At 38.0% G+C, this 18,841-nt stretch overlaps 1 protein-coding gene across 1 annotated transcript; it reads left to right on the forward strand.

Annotated features, from left to right (window-relative positions):
• Window positions 1-1,820: 1,820 nt before the first annotated feature.
• On the forward strand, window positions 1,821-17,270 carry LOC149829033 (SWI/SNF complex subunit SWI3B-like). Its single transcript, XM_090017201.1, has 6 exons — window positions 1,821-2,004; window positions 2,099-2,595; window positions 15,390-15,803; window positions 16,256-16,376; window positions 16,582-16,730; window positions 16,824-17,270. Exons 1-6 carry the CDS (start codon window positions 1,821-1,823, stop codon window positions 17,016-17,018), a joined length of 1,560 nt encoding a protein of 519 aa, XP_089873327.1. The 3' UTR covers window positions 17,019-17,270.
• The last annotated feature ends 1,571 nt before the right edge of the window (window positions 17,271-18,841 follow it).

An 18,841-nucleotide genomic window follows, 5' to 3' on the forward strand; every position in this document is an offset into this window, starting at 1 on the left:
CAACATGTTTCCATCATTCGTGCTATAATTTTCGAAACTTATGTGTTTTTTATTATTCTCAAAATTTTAGGTGTACTTTTGTAAATTTTCTCCCAAAATTTCGTTGTTTCAAGGTAATTGAGTAACTTTGTTCCTATTAATTAAAATTTGAGTTAATGATAACCCAAGTTAATTTGATGTAAATGTGCTTTTAATTAATGTTTAGGTGTGTTTTTAACAATATTAAAAGCTTAGACGTATTCTTTATTATGGCCAAAACTTTAGGTGTGCTTTTAAAAATTTCCTCGCAAGTTTAACCAGCCCTGGTTTTTTAGAACCTGAACCAAGATCTTGACTTTTTTTTTAAAAGCAAACTGGGGTTAGGCAGACCCGACCAGTTATTTAACGTACCACTGGGTTTCGAACCTGCAACGTTCCACCAGAAGAAGACGTGCTCCTGCCAACCACGCGGAGCCCCCCGTTGATAAGCCAAGATCTTGACTTGCTTAAGCTAGGTCCAGTCATCACTTGGCGATGCAAAACAGCCAGAGTTCCATTAGGGTCTGAACTGGATCTGAACCAAGTTTAAATATGTGTACTGTATATACGAATATGGGTTGGATTCACAAATACGTTTTGGTTCTTTTCGGAACCTGATCCAAAATCAGGCAAACAAAAGTAATCAGATCTAGGCTGAATCTAGTCTAACCAAATCTATTCGCACTATGAGTCAGATTCAGATCCAAACCACTTTTAAAGTTCATATATAGTTTGGGTCATTCATAATCTGACCCATATCTTACCAGTACTTCCAAGTCGGATAATGATCCATATGGTTCAAATTCAAGTCAGACTTGTTGCCAGCCCACGTGACTGGACTAACAAATCAAACAAAGGGTGTTCAAGGTCAGCTCATTCTTATGAGCCGAGCCGAGCCGAGCCGAGCCGAGCCAAGCTCCTTGGTAAGCCATAATTAAACGAGTCGACCTCAAGCTGGCTTATTTAAAAAAAAATTATATTTTTCAAAATTGAAAATAACAAGATTTAAACTCCAAACCCACTGCACCAAGCTCAAACCAGTTCATTTACAAAAACAAATACATTGTTTTAAAGCTACAAAAAGATTTGAACTCAACTTCTTGATTGCAAGCCAAATACTTCAACCATTTATAATCTATGATATAAAATATATTTAAAATATTTTTATTCGGCTGGACGGGCCTATTTCACGAGTTTGAAGCCGAACACAGGCGAAGCCATGATAAGCTCTTCTGGTTTTCCAGGGTGCAAATGGGTCGGATTTCGGCCAGATCTGAATTCAAATCCGAAATATAAATAGTAGATTTGAATCCTGATTTAGATCCAAATCAGATCTGATGAGGTAAAGTTGAATCTGAATCCCAAAAAAATAAAACAAAAACAAGTTTTTTTTTTTTACCAACTAGGGTTCCACGTGGTTGGTAGGATCTGTCCGTCCATGTCTCGTTGTGGTGGAATGTTGCAGGTTCAAAACCCAATGGTACGTTGAATAATAACTGGTGGGGTCTTTCTAACCCCAGCTTCCCTAAAATAAAAAATACAATGGGTCGGACTTTGATTCAGATCGATTTCCAGTCTGACTTAAAATCGGACCTAACTCCGAAAGTAATCCGATTGAACAGATCCGATTCTGATCTAAAGGATCCAAATCCGGAAGTAACATGTCGGACACGCATCGGATATCCGATCTATTTGAAGCCTAGATGTGTGACGAGTTCGGGTTCGGGTCGAACTGGATCCGAAAAAGCCGCAGAGCGATATAGCGCCCAGAGTAAACAGAATGCGGTGTCTTCTCTCACAGAATGGACGTCGCAGCGGCGCCGGAGAACCCCCCGCCACCGCCGGATTCCGCTGCTCCGGCGGAGCCTGCCGGTAAACCAGAACCTCAGCCACCGTTGCAGAAGGAGCAGCCAGCGCCACGCACCCCTCTCCCGCTGGATCAGCCGGTTTCCAGCGTCGACCACGTCACCGTCCCGAGCTACGGAAGTAAGCCAACCCTCTGGAAAACCCTAACTCTCTCGGAAACCCTAACTCCTCTCTCCGTTCTTCTTATCCTTATTCTTCTCGTCGTCGATCGCAGGGTGGTTCTCGTTCGACCGGATCCACGACACCGAGCGCCGGATGCTCGCCGACTTCTTCGACGGGCGGTCGACGGCCAAAAACCCTAGGGTTTACACGTGCCTGAGGGACTTCATCGTGAAGAAGTTCAGGGAGAATCCGTTAAGGAAGATCACCTTCACTGAGGTCCGCAGGATGCTCGTCGCGGATGTCGGGTCCGTCCGGAGGGTCTTCGATTTCCTGGAGAGTTGGGGATTGATCAATTACACTCCGCCGAAGCAGAGCCTGCGGTCGGAGGAGAAGGAGAAGCCCGGGACGGGGCTGGCTTCATTGGCGTCTCCGGCAGCTTCTTCTTCGGCGTCCATGATGTCGGAGTCGGCTCGATTATCCCGGTTCTTCAATCCTGTCGTTTCTGGAGAAATTGCAATGGATCCGACGAGGAATTTGAGGGATGGTGTGAAGAAATTATGTAGTAGTTGCAAGTCTGCCTGTAACAGTACGTGCTTCGATTGCCGGAAGGTTAGAGTGCTCTCCACTAGTTATTGTGTAAAATTTTCTTTGTTTTCTGAAATTCTTTTTCGGTTTAGAAGAACAAACTTTGTTGCATAATTCAGCATAAGGTCGTATCTTTGATGGAATATCGCAAAACTATGAGTAATGAAATTTTTAAAATTTGATCATCAATAGCTGATTATAAACTATCACATGGGAATTTCTCACTGATAGTTTTGGGCCCTTTGAAGAAATTTGAACAAATAAGAGCCAAACCAAGATGTGATGAGCAATTCCACAAGTTGCACCACTGTAGGTTATAGATTCTTGATCACGTCTTAAAATCAGTGGGGGATTGGAGTCCAATTCAGTAGACTTGAACTAGTCTTTGGAATCCCAAGTTCCAATGATTCCTTAGCTTTAAACCAGTCTCAGAGTCGATTCTATGTTGTGATGAACAGAATTGAAGAATGAACTTTGCTGATCGGGCATTTTGTTTCTGTCATTTTTCATTGCTTTTGGTGGTCAAGCTGGGGTTTAGGCATGACCCTACTGGTTCATAACTTTTTAAAATGAGTATAATTGGCAACTTTTTAGAGGTTTGTCCAAGGTTGCTTGTTATGTACCGTCTCATATCCCTGAGAAGCCATTTTGGATCCAGATCCACCCAAGAGACCCAGTTTGATAGGGACTGGAATCCGCCCAAGAAACCCAGTCTGACAGGCACTTGACAGGCATTGGAGGACACCCTTTCCTTTCCTATTTGGATTCTTACTTTCTTGGTCTTTTATTTCTTTTAGGACTCTTTAGTAGACTCTATAAATAAGTGTTATTATTCTTGATTAACTATGAATGAAATTAGTGATTTTTTTTTTCTCTCTGTTCTTAAGCCCTAGTCCTAAAGGGAACACCTTTTCTTCCTCTCTTCTTTCACATTTTCCTCAACAACCGCCTACCTATGTAACAGGGATTCGGCTAGCAGGGTGCTGCACCTGCGTCGACGCGACTCGACGCGGGTGCGGTCAACCCGACCCTGGGTGCGTTGACCGCACCTAGGGTCATTTCGGTCCATTTTTTGGATTTTTTTTTTGCCCTATGAAATGGGCTGCGGAATTTAAAAAAAATTCTTTGTGGGGGGGGGGGGGGGCTGCCCCCCTATAACCCCCCGCAAGGGGTGGCCCCCCCTGGACTCCCGCCCGCTGACCGAGCAGCGGGACCCGCGCCGGGGGGAACCCCCGGACCCCCCTTCTATATATATATATATTATTTTTTACGTTTTTGCCCCTGCCGCACCCCCGCACCTAAGGTTTTTGAAAGTGCCGCACCCCCGCACCCGCACCCGCACCCATGTGACATAGCCGCCTACCCAGAAGGTTCACCCTCTACCTTGTTGTTGGCCCTATTTGACCAAAACCTATCGAGAACAAATTTCTCTTTCCTGTTTTTTCCCTACATTAGAGTCTTCTCGAGGCCGTATTTGTAGAAATGGTCCCTCCTTAGCGGTCGGGGTTCTAACGGTGGTATCAAAGCATCGTTCTTGGAAGTCATGTTGCTGAGTCATTGCTTTGGGACAACGCAACAATGGCCCACACCTTTCATAGTTTTTGTTTAGGTTTGATTTGACACTCATTTATTTTTTGAAACATATTCTATTCAGATGCATCGGTTTTTTATCATTAGTAGAGTTAGATCAGACTCATCAGACTCAATGTTGATCTACCCCGAATCTAGAGGATTTAGGTTGATTCACATCTCCTAGGACATTTTTGTCTATCACCAAGAGCTAGAGGACAGTCTCGACGACTTGGTTGTTGTGTGGCTGATTTTTTTTCTCAGGCTTGCATCTAAGTCTAGTTTTCAAAAATTCATCCCGGTAGTTTGAAAGCCCTAAAATTTCTGAAAAATTCACCCTAGTTTGTTCTATATGTCCTAAACCGAACACAATTTACGAATAAGAAAAATCATATCCTGATTTGTAGATATTACTGTTTTACCAAAACCTGTAAGATCCAGCGACGGGATCCTGACGACGAAATGTTTTTAAACTTTAAAAAATTACCTAATCCTAATCCTAGATCCATAAATCCTGAAATTTTTACCCTAGGAACAAACATCTATGTGCTTTCAAATCCAATTTACAGATCCCGAAAATTTGTTTGGATCGCTGAGATTTGGTCTGATCTTTAAACCTTGTCTGAACCCAGAAAAACAAACTAAACCTGTAACGCCCTGGCCTATCGTAGAAATAAATTAGTTCTGTCCTTGTAGAAGCCTTGAAAATTTTCAAAAAAAATATTTTTACATACCTGATACCCAAGACCAGACGACCAAACCCAGAGTCCCCCTTAAACCCTAGCCTACCCCTTTGCACCACTCGAACTTCAGACCAACAATATTTTGTCCTGCAAGCAGGCAACACTTGGCTTAGAGGGTACAGTCAATGTGGACTCATCCTTGTGCAAGATAGACGATGCTGTACGATATTTGGCAAAATCGCTACACGAATCCGCTGAGTGAAGGAAAAGATTGGAATTGGACTGAATCATTTATTTTGTAGATCTTTCGTCGTTCTTTGCGGGACCACGTGAAGATTTCCAGAAAATGGATCTAGTTTTCCATGACGAGAATCTTGCATTATTCTTCAAAGAAGGCATGACTGCAGTGCAACCCCCCCAATAGCTGTTGTGGGTGCATCAAAATATAACAAGAGCTTGATTTAGTTGTGGGAAAAATGAGTATTGATCTGACTTTGCTGATTGTTGTATCTATCGAGCAACAAGACCTTTCTCAATAACCAAATTCAATTCAATAAGATTTTGATCCAAACTCATGTCTTTAATCTAAGTTTCATATATTGGGCCTTCTTAAATTCACCGTGGACCCTTATATCCTCACCCCTAAAATTCTTAAAATGAACATAAACTTGAGCTTGTTAAAATCAATCCCCCAAAACTCTCTATATCTAATTTTCTAACCGAATTCAAACCTTTCCCAAACCCATATTATCCAACCCAAATGTGTTTCATACCTTCAACTTATCTGGGACAAATCAAATTTCTTCAAAATAAATCTATATTTTGTCTCAATCAATCGCTCTGAATCCGTTTGACCAGTTCCACTTTGGAAGCTTATCACATGACTTTGGTTGGATCGGAAAAAATATTCCTGGCTTCTGTACTCATGTTGGGGTAGATCCTGCTTGGTCCATTCAACAACCTCGCGATCCGGTTCCATATTGTGGATCCATAACCCACAAGGTAGAACGATATTAGAAAAAGTGGAGAAGGACCGACTAACAACTCAGTGCCCGAAGTTCTCACCTTGAGAGCAAGGCAAGTTTGAGAAGGGTGGTTTGTTACGGACCTTTTCTTGCTTCGGGTCTGACTAGCCAGATCCGCCCCAACCAGGACCCGCCCAATTGGAGTCCCACCGAGTTGGGACTATGCAAAGGGAGTTTCTCTTTCTCTTAGAGCTCCTATAGATTCCCGCCTAGCCTGGAGTCCTGTCCAGCCGTCCAGACTGGGACTTTGGTGGAACGCCCGTCCTAGAGTCTTCTCTAGAGTGGGAACTGTATGTATTTTTACTTTTTTGCCTTGTAAATCTATGAATAGATGTAACTAGCTTAAGAATTTTTTAATGAAGTTTATTCATATTTTTTTCTAAGCTTCGTTCTTGCTTCGTATTCTTGTTCTCTACGGAAATATATTTCTCCCTCGCCTCTCTTCTACACCCGTCGTTGACCTGGAAGGATCACCTTTTTTCCTTCCCTTGCCGTCGACCACCCATCCACTTCATGCTTTCCTGTGTAGCCAGCCAAGAGAGACGACTCTATCTCTTCCCCAATGCTGCACGCCCCTCTTGTTCATGGTGCGCGCCTCTCTCTTGAACGCCGGAATCTGTAGAACCGTCCTTTGTGGGAGTTCGGGTTCTAGCATTGCCAAGAAGAGAGAATGAGAAGCAACACTTGAAGTGAAAGGGTGAAAAATACCATCTTTCAGGCTCATGAAACAAGAATTACAAATCTTGTTCTCGGGAAAATCTTGGTGAGGAAAATATTGTGATAATTTAAAAAAATCGTATTCTTGGGACGATCTTGAAAAATATCTGCATACACACACACACACACACACACACACAAGTGCACACATACACACAAATGGGTCATATTTCGAAAATATCATTTGTTTGGATTACATTGGTCTTTGAAAACATCACAATGAAATCAATATTTCCAAAGTATCTCTAATATTTGTTACATAGACAAAATGTAGAAAGCAAAAGGCGAATAATCAATTAGTATTTGGAAAGGAGAAATGGATTTTCTAGAAATTTCAAATGTTGAAAATGATCAAAAAATAATATTCTGTACCGTAGATGATGTTCCTCAACTTGTCTTTATCATAATGGATATGCATTTTTCACATAAATAACGGAAATATCAAGATGAACTCTAGTATATATGATTTAGAACTGTTTTATTGTAAACAAGTGTCCCTGCTTCCCAATGGGAAGCATGGCTTCGACAAAAGGAAACTTCCCATGGTACAGTAAATATGCTTCCCATGCACTTAGTCCAAAGTCCAGTTCTCGTGTACTTCTGAAAGTGCTTTCCCTATGCTTCAAAACTCTACATTTCACGCTTTGAAGCATGCATCCAACTGAAGATAATGCGTCCAGTAATCTTGTTTTGTCCTTCCAAATCCATTCTGATTCTAATCTGCATAATCTAGGAAATTGATCAAATTGGAAGGTTGCATCTGGCTTCATGTCATCCATTTGATCTCAACCAGTCATCATTCAATAATAATGGTTAATAATATGAACCACATCTCTTCAGGAAGTATCCACTAACACATTGAAATCCTTATTTGAATACCCACTCCTTCAAGCTAATATCTTCCGCAGAAGTATTTATTTTAGTAAGTGGATTCTTCGCTATAGTCTCAAATAGTGAAACCATCTACCCATCTGTCAATACTGGCTCTAGATGTTGACTTTTAGCCAACCAACCTTCGGAGGGACCTATTGATCTGCATACGATCATCTAAGTCCAATGGAATTTATCTCTTAGCATTATGACACACAACATGGTTATGGACTGTTAAGTTGTATATATATATATATGCTATTTATATTGATGTAATAGGTAATACCCTTTAGGGGTATTTTCATCTTTTTGTAATAGATGTCCACTAGAGACAGTTTTGCTTTTTATTTTTCGTATTTTATTTTTATTTTTCCCTTTATTTTGTTGTAGGGACTTTATGGTCATTGGGACACAGACACATTTATGACCGTTAGGCTATGTCACACAGACTCGTCTCCAAGGTCGACGCACCCACGTCGACACGCACCGACACGGGTACGGCTCGAACTCGGTCAACCCGACCCTGGGTGCGGTCAACGCACCCAGGGACATTTTGGTTCATTTTTTGGAGGGCTACAGAATTTAAAAAAAAATTCTTGGAAGGGGGGGGGGGAGGCGCTGCCCCCCTATAACCCCCCGCCAGGGGCGCCCCCCCTGGACCCCCGCCTGCTGATCGCGCAGCGGGACCCGCCCCGCCCCCCCCCCCCCTCCTGTAAGGAAAAAAACCCTGAATCAGGCTTCACAACTCATCACCTCCCCTAATGGGCACAACTTTGACCGGGTCTTATATATATATATATATATATATATATATATATATATATATATATATATATATATATATATATATATATATATATATGTAGCCGAGTCCCCGTGTCCAAAATTTTTGAAATTGCGCCGCACCCGTGTTCACCCGCACCCATGTGACAGCCGTTGGGAGATCTTAATGGCTTTATGCCTTGGGTCCTTTTGTATATAATGGCACTACTTGTGCCTATTTTTCTTAATGCTTCTCTTAAGCATTTATGCTCAATAAAGATGAATATTTTTATATTATGTGTTTTTCTATTTAGTTTCTTAATGTCTTATATGCACTTAATGTTTGTGTTGTTGCCTCTTGTTGGCTATTATTTTTGTCTTATTAGTAGACTTGTGCTTGTGCACACTGTGATTGTGATCTTGTAAGCTCTTAGTGACATTGGTTTGTGCTTATGCGGTTTTGTGATTGTGATCTTGTAAAGCCTTTAGTGGCATTGTTATTGTATTTTTTGCTATTTCATTACATGGTATCAGAGCCAAGAATTTATTCTTGGCATTTTGCTTCTTTTGGGTCTTGGGATTCTTTGGTTTGAGTGTGTGCTTCGTGAATGATTTATGATAGTTGTGAGGCTTGGATTCAAGGGAAAACTAGACCCCAGTATGTATCTCATATCTTTAAGTATTTCTTGTGTTATCCTTTTCATGCATTATGCAAGAGGAAACACTTATGTTCTTTAATCTTTATATATGTATATATATATATATATATGTTTGCCTTCATTTTATTTTTTAAAAAAACTTTGAATGTTTTTTATTATTGTTGAACTTTTTCTTATAAGGTTTATTTGTTTAATCTTGTGAAATTAGATATATGTATCAACAACAACAACAACAACAACAACAACAACAACAATGCCTTCATCCCAAACAATTGGGGTCGGCGATATGAACTAAAAAGAAAATCATTCTGGGTCCTCCACATGAATCCTTCTCCTCCAATCATTTCTATCCAATGTCATGTCCTCGGTGAGGTTCAAAGCATTCATATCCTTTCTTATCATCTCCATCCAAGTCTTCTTAGGCCTACTCCGACCTCTTTTAGCTAATATATTTTCCCATTTCTCCATCCTTCTAACCGGAGCATCATTAGGCCTTCGCCGAATATGCCCAAACCATCGTAAACGATTCTCATTCATCTTATTTTCAATGGATGCAACGCCTACCTTCTTACGTATTTCCTCGTTCCGAATCTTATCTTTTAGTGTATTTCCACACATCCATCGAAGCATACGCATCTCAGTTACACTCATTTTTTGAAAATGATGTCTCTTGGCAGCCCAACATTCCGTACCATATAGTAAAGCAAGTCTAATTGACGTCCTATAAAACTTTCCCTTCAACCGCAATGGCATTCTACGATCGCACAACACTCTAGTTGCACTTTTCCATTTCATCCACCCAACCTTAATCCTATGATTTACATCTGCATCAATTTCTCCATTCTTTTAAATGATAGATCCCAAATATTTGAAACAGTCATCCACCGCTATTTCTTGCTCACCAAGCTTCACTACACTCTCATCACTGCTTCGTTGCTTATTAAACTGACATTCCATATATTCTGTCTTACTCTTACTCAACGTAAAACCTCTTGCTTCCAAAGTTTGTCTCCATAATTCTAACTTAGCATTAACCCCATCTCTAGACTCATCAATCAAAACAATAGTATCAGCAAACAACATACACCACGGCACATTCTCTTGAATTGATCTCGTAAGTTCATCTATCACTATAGCAAAAAGGAAAGGGCTTAATGCAGATCCTTGATGTAACCCAACCGAAAATTGTTTGTCACCCCTCCACAAGTGCAGACATTGGTTACTACTCCTTCGTACATATCTTTAATTATACTAATGTACTTGAGAGAAATACCTTTCTTCATCATTGTCCACCAGAGAACATCCCTAGGTACTCTATCGTATGCCTTCTCTAAATCAATAAAAATCATATGCAAATCTTTGTTCGCCTCTCTATATCTCTCAATAAGTTGTCTAAGAAGATGTATAGCTTTCATAGTTGATCTTCTAGGTATAAAACCAAATTGATTCTCCGATATCATGGCAACCTTTCTCAACCTATACTCAATCACCCTCTCCCAAAGTTTCATAGTATGACTCATGAGTTTTATACCACGATAGTTTGTGCAATCTTGTATATCTTGTATAAATTAGATATATGTATGTTTTTTTTAAAATCATTTTTGAACTTTAGTACTTGTCCATTATTAATGGACGTGCTTATCTACTTAGATCCTTGGTGGACATGTGTGTTCTTGATTAAAGACTTGATTCATTGCATATTTGTTATTTATAAAATATAAATTTTTATATTGTGCCCTTAGTGCCTTAAATCTATCACTTGCATATATGCTTAAATTTGTTCCTATGCATGTCTTTTGTATAAGATATGTGACTTGAAGTTATTTAAATTATTAATATACATGAGTTCTTTTAATCTCTTTGTGAGTATCCATGATTAGTTATACTTGTGTATGTACTTAGTAGTCTGTATGGTTCTTTGAGAATCTTTATATATGTTTTGGTCCTCTTTAATGTTATATGACATTGATTTTGTCATAGTAGACTTGTAATCTAGATTTAACTCTCTCTATATAGCTTGCTTGTATTAACGATGCTTATGATTGCATCAATTGATGTCTTGTGCATATGATTGCACTATATTCAGTCTAAGTTTTTCATCTATCATTATTGGATTTGATTTAAAATTTTATTTTTTTAAAATTTGTTTATATATTTGAACTCACTTATTTTAAAAATGATTTCTGTGAGTATTTATTGTCTTCTTTGGTCTTTTGTTGTGTTCATCACAAAATTTTATATAGTGCATCATTTATCTTGACCATGTTATTATTGAACTAGAGTTTGTTTGCAGGGGTGAGTTGTATGCACCTTGCTTATGTCAGTTTAGATTGTCAACTTATAGTTTGGTTCGAACTGACAGTTTTTTTTATCTTTGGTTTTATGAGTGTGTTGTATCACTTATTTGTTTATTTGACTATTATTATGTTGGATGCTCATAATTATGTTTATTTGTGATGACTATCTGTTTTTGAAACCTTGGTGTTTCAAAAGATTATACAAATTGATGGTATTAGTTTGTTTTCATTATAAATTTTCTTACCTCGAGTGTTTTCTCCTATTATGCTTCTTATCTAAGTGTCATTATATGTAGACATGAGATATTTTTGCACACCTTCGTGCATGTTTTTAGCCTATTGTTGTTATTATGATTATACTCTTGATCTAGTTGTTGATACACTTGATTTTTTAGTGTCATTATATGTAGACAAGAGATGTTTGTTCACACCTTCGTGTGTGTTTTTAGCCCATTGTTGACATTGTGATTAGAGATTACAGTGGATTGGAGGAATGGGGCCCCGTCCCGCCTCGCCCCGTTTGGACTGGGGATGGAGGATATGAAACGGGGATGGACTTAGGCTTTCCCCTGCCCCGCCTTGTTCCGGCCCACCCCATTCTCGATCGCCGTTAGTAAACCTTCCTCTCCTTCTTTAGAGATGACAGTGGACCGAGGGAAAACGGGGCCCCGCCTTGTTTGGATCGGAGATGAAGGACATGAAACGGGGATGGAGGCGGGGATGAATGGCAAAATTTTAAGACGGGTTGGGGGTAGAGACCTTGTCCTTGGCCACGCCTCTGTCCACTGCCATCCCTAATTGTGATTATACTCTTGATCTAGTCGCTGATACCCTTGATTTTTAGTGTCATTATATGTAAACAAGAGATGTTTATTCACACATTCGTGTGTGATTTTAACCCATCGTTGGCTTTATGATTATGCTTTTATTCTAGTCGCTGATACACTTATTTTGAGTGTCATTATATGTAGACAAGAGATGTTTATCCACACTTTCGTATGTGTCTTTGGCCCTTTATTGGCTTGGTGATTATGCTCTTGTTTTAGTCGTTGATACACTTGATTTATTAGGTTTGGAGGCCTAGTGAGGTGATTGCTTGTGATGGTCAAACTATTGTTGAAGTTTTCAAAATATCACTTCTTGATATTTGTGAGAATTTAAATCTCTTCATATTCTTCGCAAATTAGTGTTTATTTGCAAATATCATTTTCTTTGTTAAGTGGGATTTTTAAAATCTCTACTTGAAATGTTTAAACTTTTACTACTTATTTTTTCTTGTATGAAAAATGTTTATGGATAAAATTTTCAAGCATTTTTTGCATTCTTGTGATGTTTAATAAAATCTTATTCTTTATATTGTGAGCCTTCTTGCGTGCTCCTTTGTGGGTGTTGAGAGTGTGTTCTTTACAAAAATACTTGTGTTGTCCACTTGATATTGGTGCACACCGTACACTTTTGTTTGTAATTGAAGGCTATTTGATTCTTTACTTTAAAACCATGCATTTTATGTGCATGTTATTAAAAATAGTTATTTTTATTGTTGTCTTATGTGCATTAAATATGCTTTAATTACATGATGTATATATATATATATATATATATATATATATATATATATATATATATATATATGTGTGTGTGTGTGTGTGTGTGTGTGTGTGTGTGTGTGTGTGTGTGTGTTTTATATTGATTATCTTGTTCACATTATTGTATGCATGAACTTAATTAGCTTTTCTTTTCTTGAGGTCTTCTTTTGACTTATATTATTTTATATGCATGCTATTTGAAATGTTTAGGATATTATTTATGCATAATTGTCTATTTCATCTGGATGATTCATGTGTCCTTGAATGATCAAATTTTCTTATGATCAATGTTATGTTTTTCTTAAAAAATATGTTCATTTTAAGATTATGGTCTGATTTCATAAAAATTGATCATCGAGGATTACTCTTCTTATCTTTTTTTAATGATTATCTAACGTTTCTAAAAATTATTCCTACTTTGTTTGAAAATTTCATTATTTTTAAAATATATTGGTTTTAAAATTTTTGTAATTATTGGCCTAGGATACCTTCCTTGTGTAGTTGAAACCTTTTGGTTTGTTCTCTCTAGAGGCTCTTAAAGATGTGATGGATTGAGAAATGAGATATTCAATGCATCATGTTATAAAAATGAAGATAGCCGATGAAGGCGTTTGAGGATGATTATTAATAAAGACATTTGAAAACTTATATTTGCAAAATTCTCTACGTGATAAAGATAGAGATTTAACTTTCCAATTAAATCTTTGTTGTATTTTCAAACTTTTGGTATATCACACCGTAAGTTTGAGGAGTGTTAAGTTGTATATATATATATATATATGTTATTTATATTGATGTAATAGATAATACCTTTTAGGGGTATTTTTGTCTTTTTTAATAGATGTTGTTCACTAGGGTCAGTTTTGCTTTTTTATTTTTGTTATTTTATTTTTATTTTCTCCTTTATTGCATTGTAGGGGCTTTATGGTCATTGAGACCATAGAGTCGTTGGGAGCCCCAATGGTCACATTTATGACTGTTGGGAGCTCCCAATAGCTTTATGCCTTGGGTCCTTTTGTATAGAATGGTACGAGTTGTGCCCATTTTTCTCAATGCCTTTCTTAAACATTTATGCTCAATAAAGATTAATATTTTTATATTTTGTGTTTTTCTATTTAGTTTCTTAATGTCTTATATGCACTTAGTACTTGTGTTGTTGCCATTTGTTGGCTATTGTTTTGTCCTGTAGTGAACTTGTGCTTGTCCACATTGTGATTGTGATCTTGTAAGCCCTTAGTGGCATTGGTTTGTGCTTATTTACTTTTGTGATCATGATCTTGTAAAGCTCTTAATGACATTGTTTTTGTATTTTTCTCTATTTCATTACAATGGATTGAAAGGCTTCCATGGTTGTGTTCAAGTATAAACCAGTTATTTGTCTTTAAGAATTTTACATGGTTGCATAATATTTTAAGGCATTTATAGACTGGTTTTTGTGAAATAGATCCTGTGAAAATTGAACTTACAGGAAAATGATGAAGACAGATTTTGCTTCTGCATTTATTGAGTTTGTAGTTTTTGTGAAACAGATCATGTGAAAATTGACATGCCAGGAAAATGATCAAGGCAGGATTTGCTTCTTTTGATGTACAAAAATTTATGAATGTTCGTTGTAGACTAATTAGTATTTATCAGTGTATTTGTTGGTGGATATTATGAAATTGTGAGCTCTTCCATTTTATGAAACTGTAAGTTTTTTCTTTTTGGTTTATCTTCGAGTGACTAATGATGATGTTTTTGGTTGTGGGTGATCTCCTGCTACAGATAGCATACTGCACAATAAATTGATCGTGTGCCCTAGTGAATTTGCTAATGTGGTGAGCTTGAATTGCTTAGTTTATATGTAAATTCCTATAGGTAATCTAGCCTGCCTGAGTAGTCCACAAGGACCCTGCACACCTAGCTAGGTGGGCCGGCTTAAGGCATTCAAGTTGAAGGATGTAGTGAGTTTGATATCCTCGGTGGGCAGCAGAAGAGTACTCATGGAGTTTTACACTGCAGACACTGAAAAAGGGCCATGGTAAACATGGCACAAGCCCATAACAGGATGTCTGAACCATATGGTGATTTCTCATTATCAAATTGGGAAAATAAACCCATGTAGTCTGCCTGAGTAGAACATATGATCAGGTCCTACCATGGAGGAGTTAATGCTGTCCACCACAAGGGTTGATGCATTAGGCTTCTTTCCATGTGCAGTGCTGTGTATCATGCCTGCCTTGGTAGATAGATCCTACTAACAAATAGCTTCTGGAGAGGTGTATGCATCTTGCTGCGTGCTGGATGGGTGTCGATCAGGTCCTAAATTTGCTGTTGTAGTTTTGTATGTTTCTATAAAGCACTACTAAGGTTATCTTTAGAAAAGAAGAAAAATGTCCAGTATAGTAGATTGTGACCTACTCTGCCTTGCCTGCCGGTGGAATTAGATTGTTTATTTTAGGATGTTTTGTTTGCTTTATGTGTTAATTTAAGGAATGTCTCTAGCAAGCGCCAAAGTCATTTTACTTTCTTTCTCTTTCTCACTTCTTTTATCCATTTTTTAACTTTTTTGTGAAAAACTTTTAATACTTTTATTAAACCAAATATCTATTACTACACAGTTATCTGAAAGTAATGTTGTATAGAATACTGATTTTACGTGTTCTAACAGGCTGATGTCGTTCTTTGCGCAAGATGCTTTGTCCGTGGCAACTATCAGGTTGGCCTTTCTGCTGCAGATTTCAAGCGAATTGATCTTACTCTTACTGAAGAGGCTAAGACAGACTGGACTGATGGGGAGACTTTGCGACTTCTAGAAGCCATTTTGCAGTATAGTGATGACTGGAAGATGATATCTAATTATGTTGGTACCAGGACTGAGAAAGAATGCATTGCTCGGTTTATCAAGTTGCCAATAGGGGAGCAGTATATGGAACCTTTAGCCCTTCAAGATGACGGTAAGGTTGCTATAACAGGGGTTCAGTCTGAAGCCAAAAACAGAGGAGAAACTAATGGTGTGACGTCTCCAACCAAAAAAAGGTGTCTTACACCGCTTGCAGATGCAAGCAATCCAATAATGTCCCAGGTGTGAATATTTGGTATTTTAAAATCATGAAATGGGATTTAATTAGGGAAATTATGTAATTCTGCCTTTAAAAATAGATTAAAGACTTTTATTCTCTGGACACTTCCATATTTGTATCAGGAAAAGGGAAAAGAAACATGCATGAAATTGTATTTTTTCCTATGAGAAAATGTTATTTAATTTTTTGGTTGGCAAAACGTGTTGCTACTCCATTGTACTCTTCTTGACGATTGGCGTTACATGTTAAGGAAATTTATATTTAGATATTAAGCCAATTGACTGAATTTGTGACATGGATAATTATGTCCTGATGCTTCATTTTGCCAGGAAATTGTGGCTAATATGGCTTAGTTATTTTAATAATGCTATATGATTTTTCCAATAAATTCTGATATTTTTTAACCACCGAGACTTATTCATATAAAATGCTATTAACATTTTTTTTCTGTTAGGCTGCCTTCTTGTCAGCCTTGGTGGGCTCTGATGTAGCATCTGCTGCAGCTCGTGTTGCTGTTGCAGCCATTTACGATGAGAGAGCCAATTATCGATGTGGAGAAGCTTCCCCACTACAAGGTGCAGTTACTATTCTTGCAATCTGAAATTCCCTTGAAAGTTCATTGCCAATAAATGGAGAATTTAGGCAGTGCTAGGCATGGTTGTCCTGCAATATATGATGACAGATTTAAGCTGCATGGTTGTATTTAGATAGAATTTTGCTGCTTTTCTATGGGATCTCCTTGAGTAAGTCATGTTATTTATTGGTCAATATGATTCTCAGTTTCTGTTGCAGAAGCAGCTGCTGAAAGAGATGATGGAACTCATGGAATGTTAGCAGCTCTAGAGGCCGCATCTGTGCAGGCACATGCTCAGCTGGATCAAGAAGAGAGGGATGTGGAGAAATCCATCACAAATATTATTGAAGTTAAGGTGCTTATATTTACAATATTTATCAAATTTAATTTCCAAGAAGTTCTTATTATTACTTGAAAATATTGTTGCTGATATTATATTAAAAAAAAGCTGAAAGGAATTCAGGACAAAATCTTGCGTTTTGAGGAGCAAGAATTACAGATGGAGAAAGAGCAGATGCAACTGGACTACATGAAAGGCCTTCTATTTGCTGATCAGTTGAACTTTCTGCAACAAAATTCACACACTAGATCGACTGACAGCTCGAAAGCTAACACTGCTAAAGCTGTTGCTGATGTCACGTGATTCTGGCCTGCATGTACAGTGTAATTTACTCCTTTTCAATACACCGTCCTTTGCTAACACAAGAAGGCATCAGGTGTGCATCTAATCTGTAATTATTAAAAGATCAATATCTAGAATGAAGCTTTTTGCACTATTGTTAGAGCGAAACGACCAGATTTTGCCATTGTTTGATTGTGATGCGTTGAGATTTTACTTTACAAGCATTATTAAATTTCTTTTGTTATCATATAATAAAACTCCACAAGTATTCCCTCCTGCCCAAGTTTATCATATAATATTAGTCCTAATGGTAAAGGTAGCATGAGGTACATGATATGGATACTGAATCTGTTTTGCCCATGAAAAACCCTCTTTTTTTCTTCTGGAACCTTACAAGGCCTGCCTTCATTTTTGTGTTATGCATACTATTCCCGGTTTAGCAAATGGTTTTTTGTTTTTATGGTCTTCCACAAGAAATTTCTTGACAATGGATGTAGGAAGAAATGACTGAAGTGAGATTGGAATACTTGCTGAAACTGATTTTGATCAATACTACCAACTTGAAATAAAAGTTTGCCTTGCCAAGAGACCAAGTGAGATAGGTTTCTCTCGAGGGGTACATAAATAACTTTTTGAGATCAGTAAATAGTTACAATTATTTTACTTTCCACACTGAGTTTAATACTCTACGTAGTTTTCTTGAAAGATGGAAACTGAATTTTGATTTTTCTTTACTAGTTATAAGACTTGAGGCGTGCTCAAAATCAGCCAAAATTGATGAGAAGTTGCATGTATTTTTAGGAGTATCCAACATAAAAAAAATGAGGCATCATCATCCTAGTATGTATGCAGTAAGTGGGGCAGGCAAACAAGCCGAATGAACCAAACAATGGGTGTTGGGTTTTGGCTCATTTACATTCACACCTTGTTCGGGCTTCTCTTGTCTGGCTTAGGTGAGCCGAGTCTAGCTCGATCTCCTATGACCTAAACCAAGGAGCCAAGGTCAAGCTGGCTCATTAATATAAAAAGTATACATACATTTTTATATGTTTCACCCTGCAAATGAGACCAATAACTTGGGGTTTACAAGCATAGTCCAATTAATTAACCTATCTTGCTCTTTTTTATATCAATGATACATAAATGCCCATTCTTCATGCTCAGCTTGTTTATGCTACAGGAGCTGCTCATGGCGTGCCCAATGAGCTCATTTCATGAGCCGAGCTGTGAGCAGCTTGGTTCCTTTACCAGCCCTAACGACAAGAAAATGCCTTTAGGGGAATGAACTTGAATCATTTTATGCACTCTACATGTCTTCTTGTGACTAACAAAAATAAAAGAGAGAGGGTTTTCTTGTCCAAGTATATTTCACACAGAATGCCGTTAACACAAGAAAGTCTACTTTAAGCATCACTATGCCCCTGGACCTGTGATGGAATAAATGATCATTCATGAGCTAGTACTAATGCCTTTTGTAGATCTTCAAACTACCTCATTTAGTCTGCATTTGATATATCGGATCTGATGTGGTGTGCGCTCAGTGCTGAGATCCGAACTACTCAAACGTTGTATCCGAAATCCTCTCTTTTTAAGATTTCATATACATGCTAAAAGGGTAAACTCAACAATCTCAGGCCTGATCATAAATCCTCTAATTCACAAATTGTAGTACGATCATAATTTTCTTCTTGTACAAGAAATAAATGATGTAATTTTAATACATTACATGCTTTAAGATTCTTTTCAACTTCAAAGAGTTTCAAAACGCTCATGATAGGTGGTCTTGCAACCTTGATCTTCCAACCTTTCTCTACTATGTACTGGCATTCCTTTAACTTGGTCTA

This window comes from Nuphar pumila, chromosome 9 (assembly GCF_984573655.1).
Source record: "Nuphar pumila chromosome 9, dmNupPumi1.hap1.1, whole genome shotgun sequence".
In the NCBI taxonomy this organism is placed as follows: domain Eukaryota; kingdom Viridiplantae; phylum Streptophyta; class Magnoliopsida; order Nymphaeales; family Nymphaeaceae; genus Nuphar; species Nuphar pumila.